Consider the following 14454-nt stretch of genomic DNA (forward strand, 5'->3'; position numbering starts at 1 on the left):
TCGATACTTACAACAACAACAACAACCCAGTGTAATCCCACTAGTGGGGTCTGGGGAAGGTAGTGTGTACGCAGACCTTATCCCTACCCCGAAGGAGTAAAGAGGCTGTTTCCGAAAGACCCTCGGCTCAATAAGACAAAAGGACAAAAGAACAAAAGAAAATAATATTAGTAACACCACAGAACAATATGAAAGAAATACATATATATATATATATAAAAAAAATAAGAACAACATGAAATCAAGAGGCATGATACCAAGCAAAAGCAAAATAGTATCATTACCAAACTAGTCCCCCAAAGTTATGACATAAGATAATACTCAGCTACCTCCTAGCCTACAACCTTAATACTCGACCTCCACATATTTCTATCAAGTGCCATGTCCTCGGAAATCTGAAGCATCGCCACATCCTGCCTAATCACCTCCCCCCAATACTTCTTAGGCCGCCCTCTACCTCTTCTCGAGCCCTCCACAACCAGCCGTTCACACCTCCTTACCGGAGCATCTGGGCTTCTCCTCTGAACGTGCCCGAACCATCTGAGCCTTGCTTCCCGCATCTTGTCATCAATGGGAGCCACGCACACCTTCTCTCGAATACCATCATTCCTAATCTTATCCATCCTACTATGCCCGCACATCCATCTCAACATCCTCATTTCTGCTACCTTCATCTTCTGGATATGTGATTTCTTAACCGGCCAACACTCAGCCCCACACATCATGGCCGGCCTAACCACCGCTTTATAGAACTTACCTTTGAGTGTCAGTGGCACTCTTTTGTCATACAATACTCCAGATGCTAACCTCCACTTCATCCATCCTACCCCGATACGGTGCATAACATCCTCGTCGATCTCCCATCCCCCCTAGATAACCGACCTAAGGTACTTGAAGTTGTCCTTACTTTGGATGACCTGCGATTCAAGCCTCACATCCACGCCCACTTCCCTCTGCTCAGCGCTGAACTTACACTCCAGGTATTCCGTCTTTGTCCTGCTAAGCTTGAAACCCTTAGATTCAAGAGCTTGTCTTCAAACCTCCAACTTCTCGTTAACATCGGTTAGCGTCTCATCAATTAGAACTATGTCATCAGCGAATAGCATGCACCATGGCACATCCCCTTGAATGTGATGTGTTAACGCATCCATCACCAGGGCGAATATGAACGGACTGAGCGCAGAACCTTGGTGTAACCCCATAACAACCGGAAAATCCTCAGAGTCTCCTCCCACTGTCCTAACCCGAGTCTTTGCCCTATCATACATATCCTTAATCGCCATAATATAGGGAACCGATACGCCTTTTGCCTTCAAGCTTCTCCAGAGAACTTCTCTAGGAACCTTGTCATATGCTTTTTCTAGGTCAATAAACACCATGTGCAGATCTTTTTTCTTATCTCTGTACTGTTCAACCAACCTTCTAATAAGGTGTATAGCTTCTATAGTAGAACGACCCGGCATGAAACCAAATTGGTTGTTGGAGACGGATACCGTCATCCTCAACTTTGCTTCAACTACCCTTTCCCATACTTTCATAGTATGACTTAGTAATTTGATACCCCTATAATTGTTACAGCTCTGGATATCACCTTTGTTCTTATACAGTGGGACCACCGTACTCCACCTCCACTCATCTGGCATCCTCTTCGCCTTAAAAATAATATTCAACAACCTAGTCAACCACTCCAAACCTATTTTCCCACACACTTCCAAAATTCCACCGGAATCTCGTCAGGCCCGGTCATTTTGCCCCTACTCATCTTACTCAAAGCTCCCACGACCTCCTCAACCTGGATGCGCCTGCAATACCCAGAGTCAGCGTGACTCTCGGAATGCTCCAATTCACCGAGCACAATATCCTGATCCCCTACTTCATTAAGAAGATCCTGAAAGTAAGTCTGTCATCTCCTCTTAATCTGGGAATCTTCCATCAATACTCTCCCACCGTCGTCTTTGATGCATCTCACTCGATCTAAATCTCGATCCTTCCTCTCTCTCAGCTTGGCCAGCCTAAATAACTTATTCTCCCCTTCTTTTTCCCCTAGTTCCTCGTACATACGACTATAAGCCGCAGTCTTAGCCTCCGTGACCGCCATATTCGCTTCCTTCCTAGCTACCTTATACCTCTCCATGCACGCTTGCCTCTCCCTCTCGCCTATGCTCCCCCCTAACGCCCGGTACGCCTCCTTTTTGGCTTCTACTTTACCTTGTACCACTTCATTCCACCACCATTCTCCTTTGTGCCTGCCGGTGACACCCGTTGAGACCCCTAACACCTCTCTCGCAACCTCTCTTATATAGTTTGTTGTCGTTGACCACATAGAGTTCGCGTCACCACTGCTCCTCCAAGCTCCCATAACCGACAACCACCCTTCCAACTCTTGAGCTTTGTCCTTAGTTAAGGCTCCCCACCTGATTTTCGGTCTTCCTCGACCCGACATTTTCCTCCTCTTCACCATAATACCAGCGTCCATCACCAAGAGCCTATGTCGCGTCACAAGTATCTCACCTGGAATCACCTTGCAATCCTTGCACAAGCCTCTGTCGCACCTCCTGAGGAGGAGATAGTCAATTTGAGTCTTCGCCACCGCATTTTGAAAAGTAACCAAATGCCCCTCCCTCTTCGGAAAGCAAGAGTTAGCAACCACCAACCCAAAAGCCTTAGCGAAGTCCAGTAACGAGGTTCATCCTTCGTTCTTCTCCCCAAAACCAAAGCCTCCATGCACTTCGTCATACACACCTGTGTTCGACCCAATATGGCCATTGAAATCCCCTCCTATGAATAACTTCTCATTAGGTGGTACCTGATGAATAATCTCATTCAACCCCTCCCAAAAGCGTCGTTTAACCTCCTTATCGAGGCCCATATGAGGCGCATAGGCACTAACGATGTTTATGGTGCACTGACCAACCACCAACTTAATACTCATTAATCTATAATTCACTCGTCTAACCTCAACAACATACTCTCTAAGTTCCCTATCTACCAATATACCCACTCCATTCTTACCCTTCTGGGTTCCAGAGTTCCAAAGTTTATACCCATCTGTGTCCCTCGCTGTCGACCCTGCCCACCTTGTCTCCTGGACACACGCTATATTGACCCTCCTCTTCTTGAGGATCTTCGCCAGCTCTATAGATTTGCCTGTCAATGAACCTACGTTCCATGACCCAATTCTCAATCGATGGACACCCTTGTTCCCTTTACCTCCATTACATCCCAACCCACCTCCTAGCCCCTGCTCTACCTCCCGACCCACCCCCTGCATGCCCCGAGGACATGAACTCACTTGACCATCCCAGACTGCAGTCACTATAGCTACGGCGGACTAGGGGTAATCTCTAACAGACACCATAGAACAATCTAGAATAAGACAAGATGTCACTACAGGTGCCCTAATACAGTGACTAAACTAATAAGAACTAAAAGGACAACAATTTTACTAACACAATAGAAGGAAATAGGCAAACAGGAGGTACCAATTCCCGTGAGTATAACCTGGGAATTGTCTTAGTAGACTCGACTGTATTGCATCCACCTAGCTCGTTCGTGTCCAGCTCCTATCGTTCCTTGCTAATACTCAGGTTGTTCTTCACTGTTTGCACGTGCCCGTCCTCGCTGCCCCAAGCCACCGGTCCAAACTGATACTGTCAGGCAAGTCCCCTTGCGTCGTGTCGGAAAGCTATTCAGGAGTCGCCGGGATTTATGAGACCTGCCGAAAATCTGTACCCACCTGAAAATAGCTTGACCTTGCCGGAAAAGAATCTGCACCTCTGGCTTGAAGACAGGTCTGGTTTGTGTGTCACCACGACAACGAAACCGGGCCTTAAACCTGACTGTGGTTGTCCCCGCTCACCGGCTACTGATCCGTGTCTCGCCGGAGTAAGAGGGGAGAAGACAAGACGGGGAAGAAGGAGAGGCGGGGTAAGAGAGATGGGCGGAGAGAGAGGGGTGTTGGATGATAATAAAACTCAATAACAAAAAATAAATAAACAATTATTTCACCGATAGTAAGTCCCAAATCAATTTCCATCATTTAATCATCTAACCTCTCCAGCCAATGAAACAATATCAAATACAATTGGGCTCCAAGTATTATTACGCACAAATTATGCCAAGTACGTAAGGCCCGATCCAAAAATACATATAAATATACCGTGTGTACTGTCGAGAGTCGAACGGCACGAACCATAGATGCATCTATTAACCTGCCGAAGCGAACAGCCTGCTCCCATGAGAATGGTGGAATTTATCTCGCTCTCAGAAAATACTTGCAACGCGAGTGAACATAGATTTCTCAAAGTTATCATAATATTCTTCAATTCTTTCCAAAAATAAGGAATCTAAACTTGGATCTTTAAATCTTGAAATCCTCAACCTCAGCTTTTAGTCAGCGCAATTAATAAGCATAATCAAATAACGGTGTCAACAAGGCATGGTGTAAACCTAAGACTACCCGTACATAAGCATAATTAATAGCTACTTACGGACTCTCGTCACCTTGTGCGTTCGTAGCCCCCATAAATAGAAGCACATATTAATTCAATTCACCTATGAGATTAATTACCTCTTACAAGGTTAGAAAAGAGACTTACCTTGTCTCAAAGCTTACTTTCCGGTCCACAATTGTGCTTTAAACACTCAACTTGGTGCCAAACGACTCGAAACTAGTCAAATGTTATATAAAATAATCAATACATGCTCAAAAGTTCATATCCTAACTATTAAAGTGATTTTCCAACCCTAATTGAAGAATTTCAAAAATTCACCCTCGGGCCCACATGCCCGGATTCCGGAAATTTTTGAAGAAAGTTGTTACCCATAACCTAATGAACTTAGACGTATAATTTTCACTAAATTCCATAACCATTTTTGTGGTTAAATCCCATTTTTATCAAAAATCTAGGTTTTTTCATCTAAACCCATAATTTCACAAATTTTACATGTTAAATCTACCCATAGTCTATGTATTTAATTCATATTTTGTAGAAATTACTTACCTCAAAGTGTTAGGTGATAACCCCTCTCCAAGAGCTCCAAGAGCTCCAAAATCGCCCAAGGAATGAAATAAATGAGCTCAAAAATGCCTAAGTTTCATACTAAATGAGGTTCTGCCACCAGCGATTTCCACTTCTGCGGACTTGGGGCCGCATCTGCGGCGCCGCACCTGCGGAAAAGCCATACCGGTGCGGGTCCTAGCCCAGGTTGTCTGGCTTCGCTTCTGCGGAGGCTTCTCTGCTCTGCAGACCATTGGCCAAATATCCAAAGCCGCTTCTGCGAGCTTGTGGCTCACTTCTGCGAGCTTGCACCTGCGGTTGTCCATGCACAGGTGCGGTTACACCAAAAGTTAGGAGCTTCAGCTATTGCTCCCAAGTTCCAACTTGGTCCGAGCCTCGTCTGGTTAACACCCAAAACACCCAGGGCCCCCGAGGCCCCGTCCAAACATACCAACAAGTTTGAAATCATAAAATGGACTCGCCCGCACCCTCGGAATGCATAAAACATCAACAAAACTAAGAATCACACCCCAAACCAAATTGGATCAAATTAAGAACTTCAAGTTCTTCAAACTTACTCCAACCGAGCTGAAACATACTTAAAACTATTCGAAATGGCACCAAATTTTGCGCGCAAGTCTTGAAACACCATACAAAACTATTTTCAGTCTTGGAATCCCAATTGGACCTCGATAACACCAAAACCTACTCCAAACCAAATTTAAAGAACTTTAAAACCTTCAAAGAGCCAACTTTCACCTTTAGGCGCCGAAATGCTTCCGGGTTATCCAAAACCCGATCTGAATATATGCCCAAGTCCGAAATCATCATATGAACCTATTAGAACCGTCAAATCCCGATTCTGAGGTCGTTTACTCAAAATGTTGACCAAAGTCAAACATAGCCCTTTTTGCCAACCGTAAGGAACCAAGTGTTTAGATTTTAACCCGAACCCTTCTCAATTCCGAATTAACCATCCCCGCAAGTCATAAAACAGGAAAAGTACCTATGGGGAGTCTTATTTAGGAGAATGGGGTTCTAGAAAGCAAAATGATTGGTCGGGTAGTTATAGTAGAGATAATGCTTTTACTAAAGTTGTCTTCTCACAAAGATAATGACATAAGTATTTATTGGACTGTATAGGAGGTTAATGTGGGCTCTGAATGGAATGAGTGGACTCACATTATCCTTTAGAATTATAACAAGATCTTATATGATTATCATGGTTAATAACTCAAGAATAGTATGTTGGTCCTTAAATCATGGCTCATGCATCCATGACTTGCATATATTTCTGTAATGCATAAACTATTGAAATTCTTTTACATAATTTTATGGAACTGTTTTGATGAGAACTATGGAGATATATCACTTTTTAAATTTTTGTGATACAAGAATCACTCAAAAGAATATTTTGGGAGTTTCCTTAGATCTCTGAGAAGGGTTCATAGCCTTTAGTGGTTTATGTTACCCCGAAACTACTCGTGCCAGAGTAGGAGATTAGTGTACCGTTGGATCGGGCACTATGATAGAAGTTCCCTGGTAAGGCACAAGAACGCGAGCATGCTAGAACCTTGAACTATGAGGCACCACAGGAATGGGGTCTAGGCGATCGGGCTGGGATTGTCCACCGTACCGAGCATATGGTGACATTTTCAGAATCAGAATCATAAAGAATGTCAGAATTAATGGAACTCCCCAGAAAAGAAAAGAAAAGAAATGCTTTAGAAAATTTACAAGGATTGTCCGAGAAAGTTTATATATTTATCTACTTGAATTCTTTTTTTCAAAATAGAAGAGAAAAAAAAAAGAAACAGAATTTTCATGAATGACATCAAAAAGAATTTTACAATAGATATATGAGTTGCCTGTTTCACCTCTTTATTAGAAGCTTTTAGAATTTTCTTTATCATGCATACAAACTTTTTTCAGAGTCTCATTCCAGCTTTAGTGGGAGGATTGCTTTACTTACCGAGTACCATTATGGTGTACTGACGTTCTCTTCATGGAAACCTACATTGACACATGTCAATATAGGCACATATTTTGTAGGTAAGCAAGCTATGCGCTAGGATATTCTCCTCCCATTATCACAAGATTTGGTGAGCTCCATTTTAGTTCGTGAATTTCGTTGATTCCAGAATTGTCTTATTATTTCAGTATTTTTTAGAGGCTTCATTGACAGAGTCAGAACAGACTCATGGGTGTCCACTTTGCGTTACATTATTTTTTTCAATGTATTCAAGATAACAGAATGAATTTTTTTTCCAGAATATTATTTTATTTGAAGATACAGAAAAGTATTTACTTTAAATCATCTCGAATTGTGTTGAGATGCATTGCATAACAGAAATAGAACAGAATAGAAAATCCAAGATGGTTCGCTCCGTCAAGTTAAGGCACCGAGTGCCGATTACGACTTGGTTATCGTGTCGTGACAAAAAGATCTCTACATATAGGGAGAGAGGATCTTGGAGAATATTTCTGAAAATCTCAACACCCGCCACCTTGCGGGTCTCAATCTATATACTCCCTCTGTTTCATATTAGATGAGGTACTTTCCTTTTTAGTCTGTTCCAAAATAAATGACACATTTCTAAATTTGGAAATAATTCAACTTTAAACTCTTTCATTTTACCCATTTACCCTTAATGAGAAGCTTTTATAGCCACACAAATGTCATGACCACACAAATGTCATGACCACACAAACTTTTTACCCTAAGCTTTTAAGACCACAAGTTTTAAAAGTCTTCTTTTTTTTTTTTAAACTCTGTGCCGAGTCAAACTACCTCATGTAATATGAAACGGAGGGAGTATGTTTCTGGTTGAATAAATTTCAACCACCTCGAGGGCTGGTTTTATTCATTTATTTATTTTTAAAAAACACTGGTTTGAGCATACCTGGTGTCTCCCCATTTCATTAAACAAGAAATTAGAAAAAATCAGTTTATGGGACGATTTCTTTTCTTTCTCCCTGTCGATCCTTAGCATGTGAACTTGAGCTTGTCGAGACTTGCGAGAACCTTTTCAGAATCTTGGGGTCTCGAAACTGCTAAAGTCTACTGGACTGCAAGCTATAACCTGTATCATATGCTTTTATTTTTAACGGTGAATTATACTACTAGTCAACTTTCGTCAATATGTGGTTGGCCTTTGTATACTGACAAAGTAACGCATAGTGAAACCCATAAACTAGTGAAGATTGGGACCGGAGATTGAAAGAAACACGTGTGACCAATTTTCGTTGTTTTTGTGGCTCTTCCGTTGGATCCGACGATCACATGGAAAAGTTAAATATAGCAAGCTGAAAGATGTAAATGAATAATTGCGCAAAACCTTTTGGAGAACTCTTACAATGGAAATGTGTAAATGAAAGGGCAAACTAGGGCTACTTTACCTGATTATTGAATTTTAATTTCATCTTAGTTTATGATCTGGTATAAGTTTTGTGATAGCAATAGATTAGGTTGAAATTGCACTGAATAACTAATTTGATTAAATGGAGTTGCACCACGTCGCGGGGAAAGGTTAATGGTTTTCATTAGCGAGAGCATGAAAGAATAATTCCTCTTATGGATCGCTACCCTATTAGTCAACCTCCTACCCACGACAAACTCTATATAGGAACAAGTATACCAATACAGCCAGCCGGCTTAATTAAACAGCTAATGATTTAGTCAATCTCACCACCACCCTTTGTCCCCTTCTACTATCATTCTCTCTCTCGTTTTATTTTATTGAACCTAACCCTATATGCACGATTCAACAACAAGATCAAAGTTATGGTTTCCGAATAAGTCTTCAAGCATACACAAAACTTGAACATCACTACCAATTATAACTTCCTTTTTTTCTGAGAGAAATTAAAAGAAGATGGGATTCAGGGTTTGATTGACGTTTGTCTATTCATATCATAGCGAGATATATATTGTTGCAAAAAAAAAACCAACTAATAAGATAAACCCCGTGAAGACATCTTAAAAAACGATGGCTTCTTCAGCAAGAAACCATCACTACTTCCTGATCGTTCTCCTCGCGATGATATTATCATCATCGTCAGGACAAGAACCTGAATCCACTATCCTCCTGAAGTTCAAGTCTTCGCTAGAAAACGCCACCTCATCACTTGGAAACTGGGATTCAAAGGTGCAACTTTGCAAAGGCAACTTTTCCAATTGGAAGGGATTGATTTGCTACAACGGAAAATTCACCGGTCTCCAACTAGAATCCATGGGATTATCAGGGACTCTTGACATCGACACACTTTCCCAATTGACTTCTTTACGTACCATAAGTGTCATGAACAATAACTTTGAAGGGCCATTTCCGGACGTGAAGAAAATTGGAGGACTCAGAGGCGTCTACTTGTCGAATAACCGGTTTTCCGGTGAGTTGCCTGACGATGCCTTTGCCGGAATGAAGTCAATTAGGAGAATTTTTTTGGCGAATAATAGGTTTACCGGCAAGATTCCGACGTCGTTATTGGGAATTCCGAAACTTGTAGAGTTGCAACTACAGGATAACCAGTTTGATGGTAGCATACCGGCATTTACTCAGCAGGTTTTCCAATTAAATGTTGCAAATAATAGGCTTGAAGGTCCAATACCAGCTCAACTTAGCAGTCAAAGCTTAAGCTCATTTGCAGGTTAGTGTTTCTTAAAGACAAAAATATTCTTGGTTTTGTTTTAGGTTAAGTTATATAGTATAAAGATTTTTGCACTGTCAATTTTGTTGACCTTGTTATGGGCTTATAGCTCAAATTTAATCAATAACAAAAACAAACTCATGATAATATAATTAAGGTAATAATGTTAATGGAAATTGTTTTAATAACTTATGTATCAAGTGCAAAACGAGAGATACAAATTTTGATATTTTCCAACTAATGTGAGTCGCGAAAGATGATTGGCCCCTCTAGTAAAGAGCAATGAACAAAATTTGATTAAAAAGATAGTAACTAACTAGAAGAAGTAGATAAGAAAGAAATATTGTTGTTTTCGAAAAGTTTACTGAACAGAGTAATTGGTTATTCAAAACTTTAAAATTAAAGAAGATGATGGTAAAAAATATTATTGAAAAGAGTTTAATTTACGTAAACCAGTAATGCGAAGAAAATTTAGACTATCAAATTAATCAAAATATATCTACAAATAACTCCCAATATAAAGTAAAATTATAATCTCAAAAATAAAGCATGTCATTTTGAGCTTTCCCTTTAATGTTTCTTTGTCTAGTTTTTCTTGGCCTAGAAGCTAAAAGGATCTCGTAAAGAATCACAACGACTCCCAATCATTATTATCGTCGTTTACTTTCAATGACATTATTTTACGCTCTCGCAAGATGTGCGAAGTTTGATAATGTAAAAAGTATTTACACAATTAAGTCACTTAAAAGATAATTATAAATAGTTTTGTTTAATAGTATTAAATAATAATCTAAATAAATAATCTATGATAATATGTTATATTACATTGATGTTATAAATATTCATATAAAACCAAATGGCATTTAATAAATAATCCGAGAGAGGAAGAAAGATGGTGAGAAAGATTAGAGTGATGTAGGCAAACCGGATCACGGGATGGATATAAATGGCATGCACGTTCTAATTAGGTGAAGTCAAATATTGATACCCTCTTGATTTCTTTAGCTCTCATATATCCTCAAATATATTTATTTATGTGGTAATCTATTCTCTCGTCATTTATATAGACGTGGCAATTTAATATTTATCCCCTGGCAGACTACATGTTTGCACTTTTGTTTCAGTTGAAGCTAAAATCACCCTCAAATATTTGACTTTTTCTAGTTCACCAATTTAGTTAGTGCCAAAAATCTAACATGATATCGTAGTTTATTGGTGTCCTCTCGCTAGAAATCACGCTTGAGAGCTTCAAACAAGATTTTTACATATTTGTATGCCCCAATTATGTTATGTTTAAATTTGGACATGTACAAATATTTTTCTAAGGGCATCTATTCTTTAAATGCCTGGTACCTATTGCTTTCGGAGTACAAATTTTATCATGCCTATACAATACCACATCCAACGTGGGATAATAATTCAACTATTAGTTATCTTTTTATAAAATAAAAAAAAAAGTACTTAAAATGACTAAATGTTTCTTCTGATCGACTGAAGGAAAATATTTTATTTTAAATTTCTCTACAATTCTTCACACGTCTTAACACATTAAAATAACTAGTAGCACATCTATTTATTATAGTGAGAAGCCTATTTTAACTAGAAACAAGAAAATTTATTTCTCTATAATTTGACTACAAATCCTATTTAGACATGAATTAAATAAACAAGCAAATATCAAATACTAAACAATTTTGGTCTCCTACTACAACTTTGAATTAGTTTTCCAACACCGACAAAGTCCTTTTCTGAGGATTATTAAGAAGGGTTAAAGTTAAAATTGAAAAGAAAAGTTTATTTAAGTTTATGTAGCTTAAAATCAAACATGTATTTTTAGATTATACTTCATATATCTCATTTTTAATGCTATGAACCAAATGATTCATAAGTACTAAATAATCCAGATATTATAAATTCCAGTTACAACATTCATGCATTATAATTTTTATATAATTTTGTATAATATATGTAAAACTTTCGGAGTTCATTATTGTGTGGTTTCAAACAGGAAATGTGAACCTATGTGGTAAGCCAATGCCAGCATGTCCAGCTTCAAGGGAGGAACAAGGCAATGCTTCAAAGAATAAGAAAGGAATCCCAATAGTGGCCATAATCCTAGCAGTCATTGGTGGATTACTCTTAGCAGCCATTATCATTGCTCTCTTTCTTCTCCGTAGGCAAAGGAAAAGACCGTCTCAGTATGAAAAATCATCAGTGAAAAATCTAAACAAATCAGAACCAAAGAAACGTCCTTTGAGAGAAGACAAGTATGGAAGAAGTGAAAAGGGAAAGTTGTATTTTGTGAGAAGGGATAGAGAAAAGTTTGATTTAGAAGATCTTCTTAGAGCACCAGCTGAGGTTTTGGGAAGTGGAAGCTTTGGATCTACTTATAAAGCAGACCTTAATATTGGGAAACCTATAGCTGTGAGGAGATTTAGACAAATGAGTAATATGGGTAAAGAAGATTTTCATGTACATATGAGAAGGCTTGGCAAGTTGTCACATCCTAATATCCTTCCTCTTGTCGCTTTCTATTATACAAGGGAAGAAAAGCTTTTGGTCACTGACTTTGCTGAAAACGGCAGCTTGGCTAGTCAACTATATGGTAAGTTTCGGTTAAAATGATTTTATACAAAATCAAGCAATTTAATTATAGTGGTTACAAGTTAGTGAGAATATTGTATATCACTTAGTTATAATGTAAATATCGAGTGCAGATAAGCGCTTGACTTTCTCCATTTATGAAGAAATTGAAGTATTTGAATTAAATTGTAAAAAGTACTTTTATTTTTATGTAACAGTGTAAAAGAATTTCTACACAATTAAATTACCTAAAAGATAACTATTTGTAACCTTTCATAATAATTTGATTTATTAACCTAGAAATTAAGGCAATTGCACATGTTATAGTATGTTATATAAATACACTGATAATTTAATAGTAGTGTCAGTTAAGTTGAATTCTAATTGAATTTAACTTATATGCAATAACTATGTAAAAAAACAATTACATTGTCTAACTTGTACTTTAACCTATTGTAGCAGATAGATTTGTCTTATTTTTCAAGCGCAATTTTACGAGCGATTATTTAAAGTTATCTTTAATTACATGATGTGACAGTACTTGTAAAACTTCTTTTACATTACTAGCTAGCGTCTAGAGTTAAACTCACTAATTTTGATATTGAACCAATTATATATTGAATGTTGTTGATATCAGGGAAAAGAGGTCCTAAGCAACCAAGTCTTGATTGGCCAAGTCGTTTAAAGATCATAAAAGGAATAGCAAGGGGGTTGGCTTACCTCTACAAGGAGCTTCCTACATTGACACTCCCACATGGGCATCTTAAATCCTCCAATGTTGTATTAGACCACAGCTTTGAGCCACTTCTAGCAGACTATGCACTTGTGCCAGTCATCAATAAGGACCATGCCAAACAGTTCATGGTCGCCTACAAATCACCAGAGTACATGCAAAACGAACGTCTTACTAGGAAGACTGATGTCTGGAGCCTTGGCATCCTCATCCTCGAGCTACTAACTGGCAGGTACTATTCCAGGTCCATTTTGGTTAATATGAATATTTGGAATTTTAGAAAATCAAGAACATATTTATTTTTTTAGTTATAACTTTACTACTCCAAGAATTCAAGAGGATAGTAATAATTTTGTCGAATACCCGTATCATATGAGGGATAAGGTCATTTGAAACGTGGGATAAGACGTGGGATTAAATTTATACTGCCAATTAACCAAACACGGTATAAATTTAATCACAGCCTTAATCCAGGATATCCCATGCATCTTATCACACGTTATCTCAGCAAACTTGGGATTACTTTATCCTACCTCGCATGTTAGTCTAGGGATTATAATTCCGGGATAATTTAGTCCCTGTACCAAATGAATGAGGCTCTCACCTCATTTATAATAAGTTAGATGTTTTTTGGAACAACGGATAATAAATTATAATTAAGACTTAACTTATATACATCGACATTTTAAATAATTGTTACGCTATCATTGTAGCTAAACTTGTTCTAGCATGTTGTTAGCACTTGTTTTTCATGTAACTAGTTCTACTTTTTGGGAGCAATTACTTGCAGTTATGACCTGATTCACCATCAAATCTGAATAGCATCCATCATGTTAATTATGTCCTTAATAACAGGTTCCCAGCAAATTATCTGAAACAAGGGAAAGGAGCAAATGCAGACTTGGCAGCATGGGTGAACTCAGTGGTGAGAGAAGAGTGGACAGGCGAGGTTTTCGATAAGGACATGAATACAAAAACCAAACACAATAGCGAAGGAGAAATGCTTAAGCTCTTGAAGATTGGAATGTGCTGTTGTGAAATGGATGTTGGAAGGAGATGGGATTTGAGGGAAGCCCTAGAGAAGATTGAAGAATTAAAAGAAAGGGATACTGAATATTCTTCTAATTATGCAAGTGAAGGAGAAATTAATTACTCTTCGTCTAAAGCCATCAGTGATGAGGATTTCTCCTTTACTAACAAGGGTTAAACAATTTGCTTTAATTCGAGAATGAAATATACACATATATACATATTTATAATTCAAGGAGTTATGAAAGGTAGAATTTTGTGTAAAAACAAAATCATTTTCTTTTTTATTAATGGTAGATATGTGAAATTAAAGGAAGCTCAAATCTCATGCCTTCACGATGCAGCTTTCTTTTATTTCTATTGGAATTATATATGGATACTTTGTATGAGTTTTATTTCTCAATAAATAAAAGATATATATATATATATATATATATATATATATATATATATATATATATA

The 14454-nt window shown here is 38.2% G+C and overlaps 1 protein-coding gene across 1 annotated transcript; it reads left to right on the forward strand.

Annotated features, from left to right (window-relative positions):
* Positions 1-8680: 8680 nt before the first annotated feature.
* On the forward strand, positions 8681-14321 carry LOC107824767 (pollen receptor-like kinase 4). Its single transcript, XM_016651578.2, has 4 exons — positions 8681-9647; positions 11656-12252; positions 12868-13195; positions 13819-14321. The coding sequence occupies exons 1-4, from the start codon at positions 8990-8992 to the stop codon at positions 14168-14170; spliced, it is 1935 nt and encodes a 644-aa protein (XP_016507064.2). The 5' UTR covers positions 8681-8989; the 3' UTR covers positions 14171-14321.
* Positions 14322-14454: the final 133 nt, after the last annotated feature.

The sequence above is a fragment of the Nicotiana tabacum genome, chromosome 1, assembly GCF_000715075.1.
Source record: "Nicotiana tabacum cultivar K326 chromosome 1, ASM71507v2, whole genome shotgun sequence".
NCBI classification, from domain to species: Eukaryota; Viridiplantae; Streptophyta; class Magnoliopsida; order Solanales; family Solanaceae; genus Nicotiana; species Nicotiana tabacum.

Coding starts and splice junctions, on each gene's coding strand:
- LOC107824767 (XM_016651578.2), top strand. CDS start 8,990: ATGGCTTCTTCAGCAAGAAACCATCACTACTTCCTGATCGTTCTCCTC. Junction 9,648..11,655: donor AAGCTTAAGCTCATTTGCAG/GTTAGTGTTTCT, acceptor GGTTTCAAACAG/GAAATGTGAACCTATGTGGT. Junction 12,253..12,867: donor CTTGGCTAGTCAACTATATG/GTAAGTTTCGGT, acceptor TGTTGATATCAG/GGAAAAGAGGTCCTAAGCAA.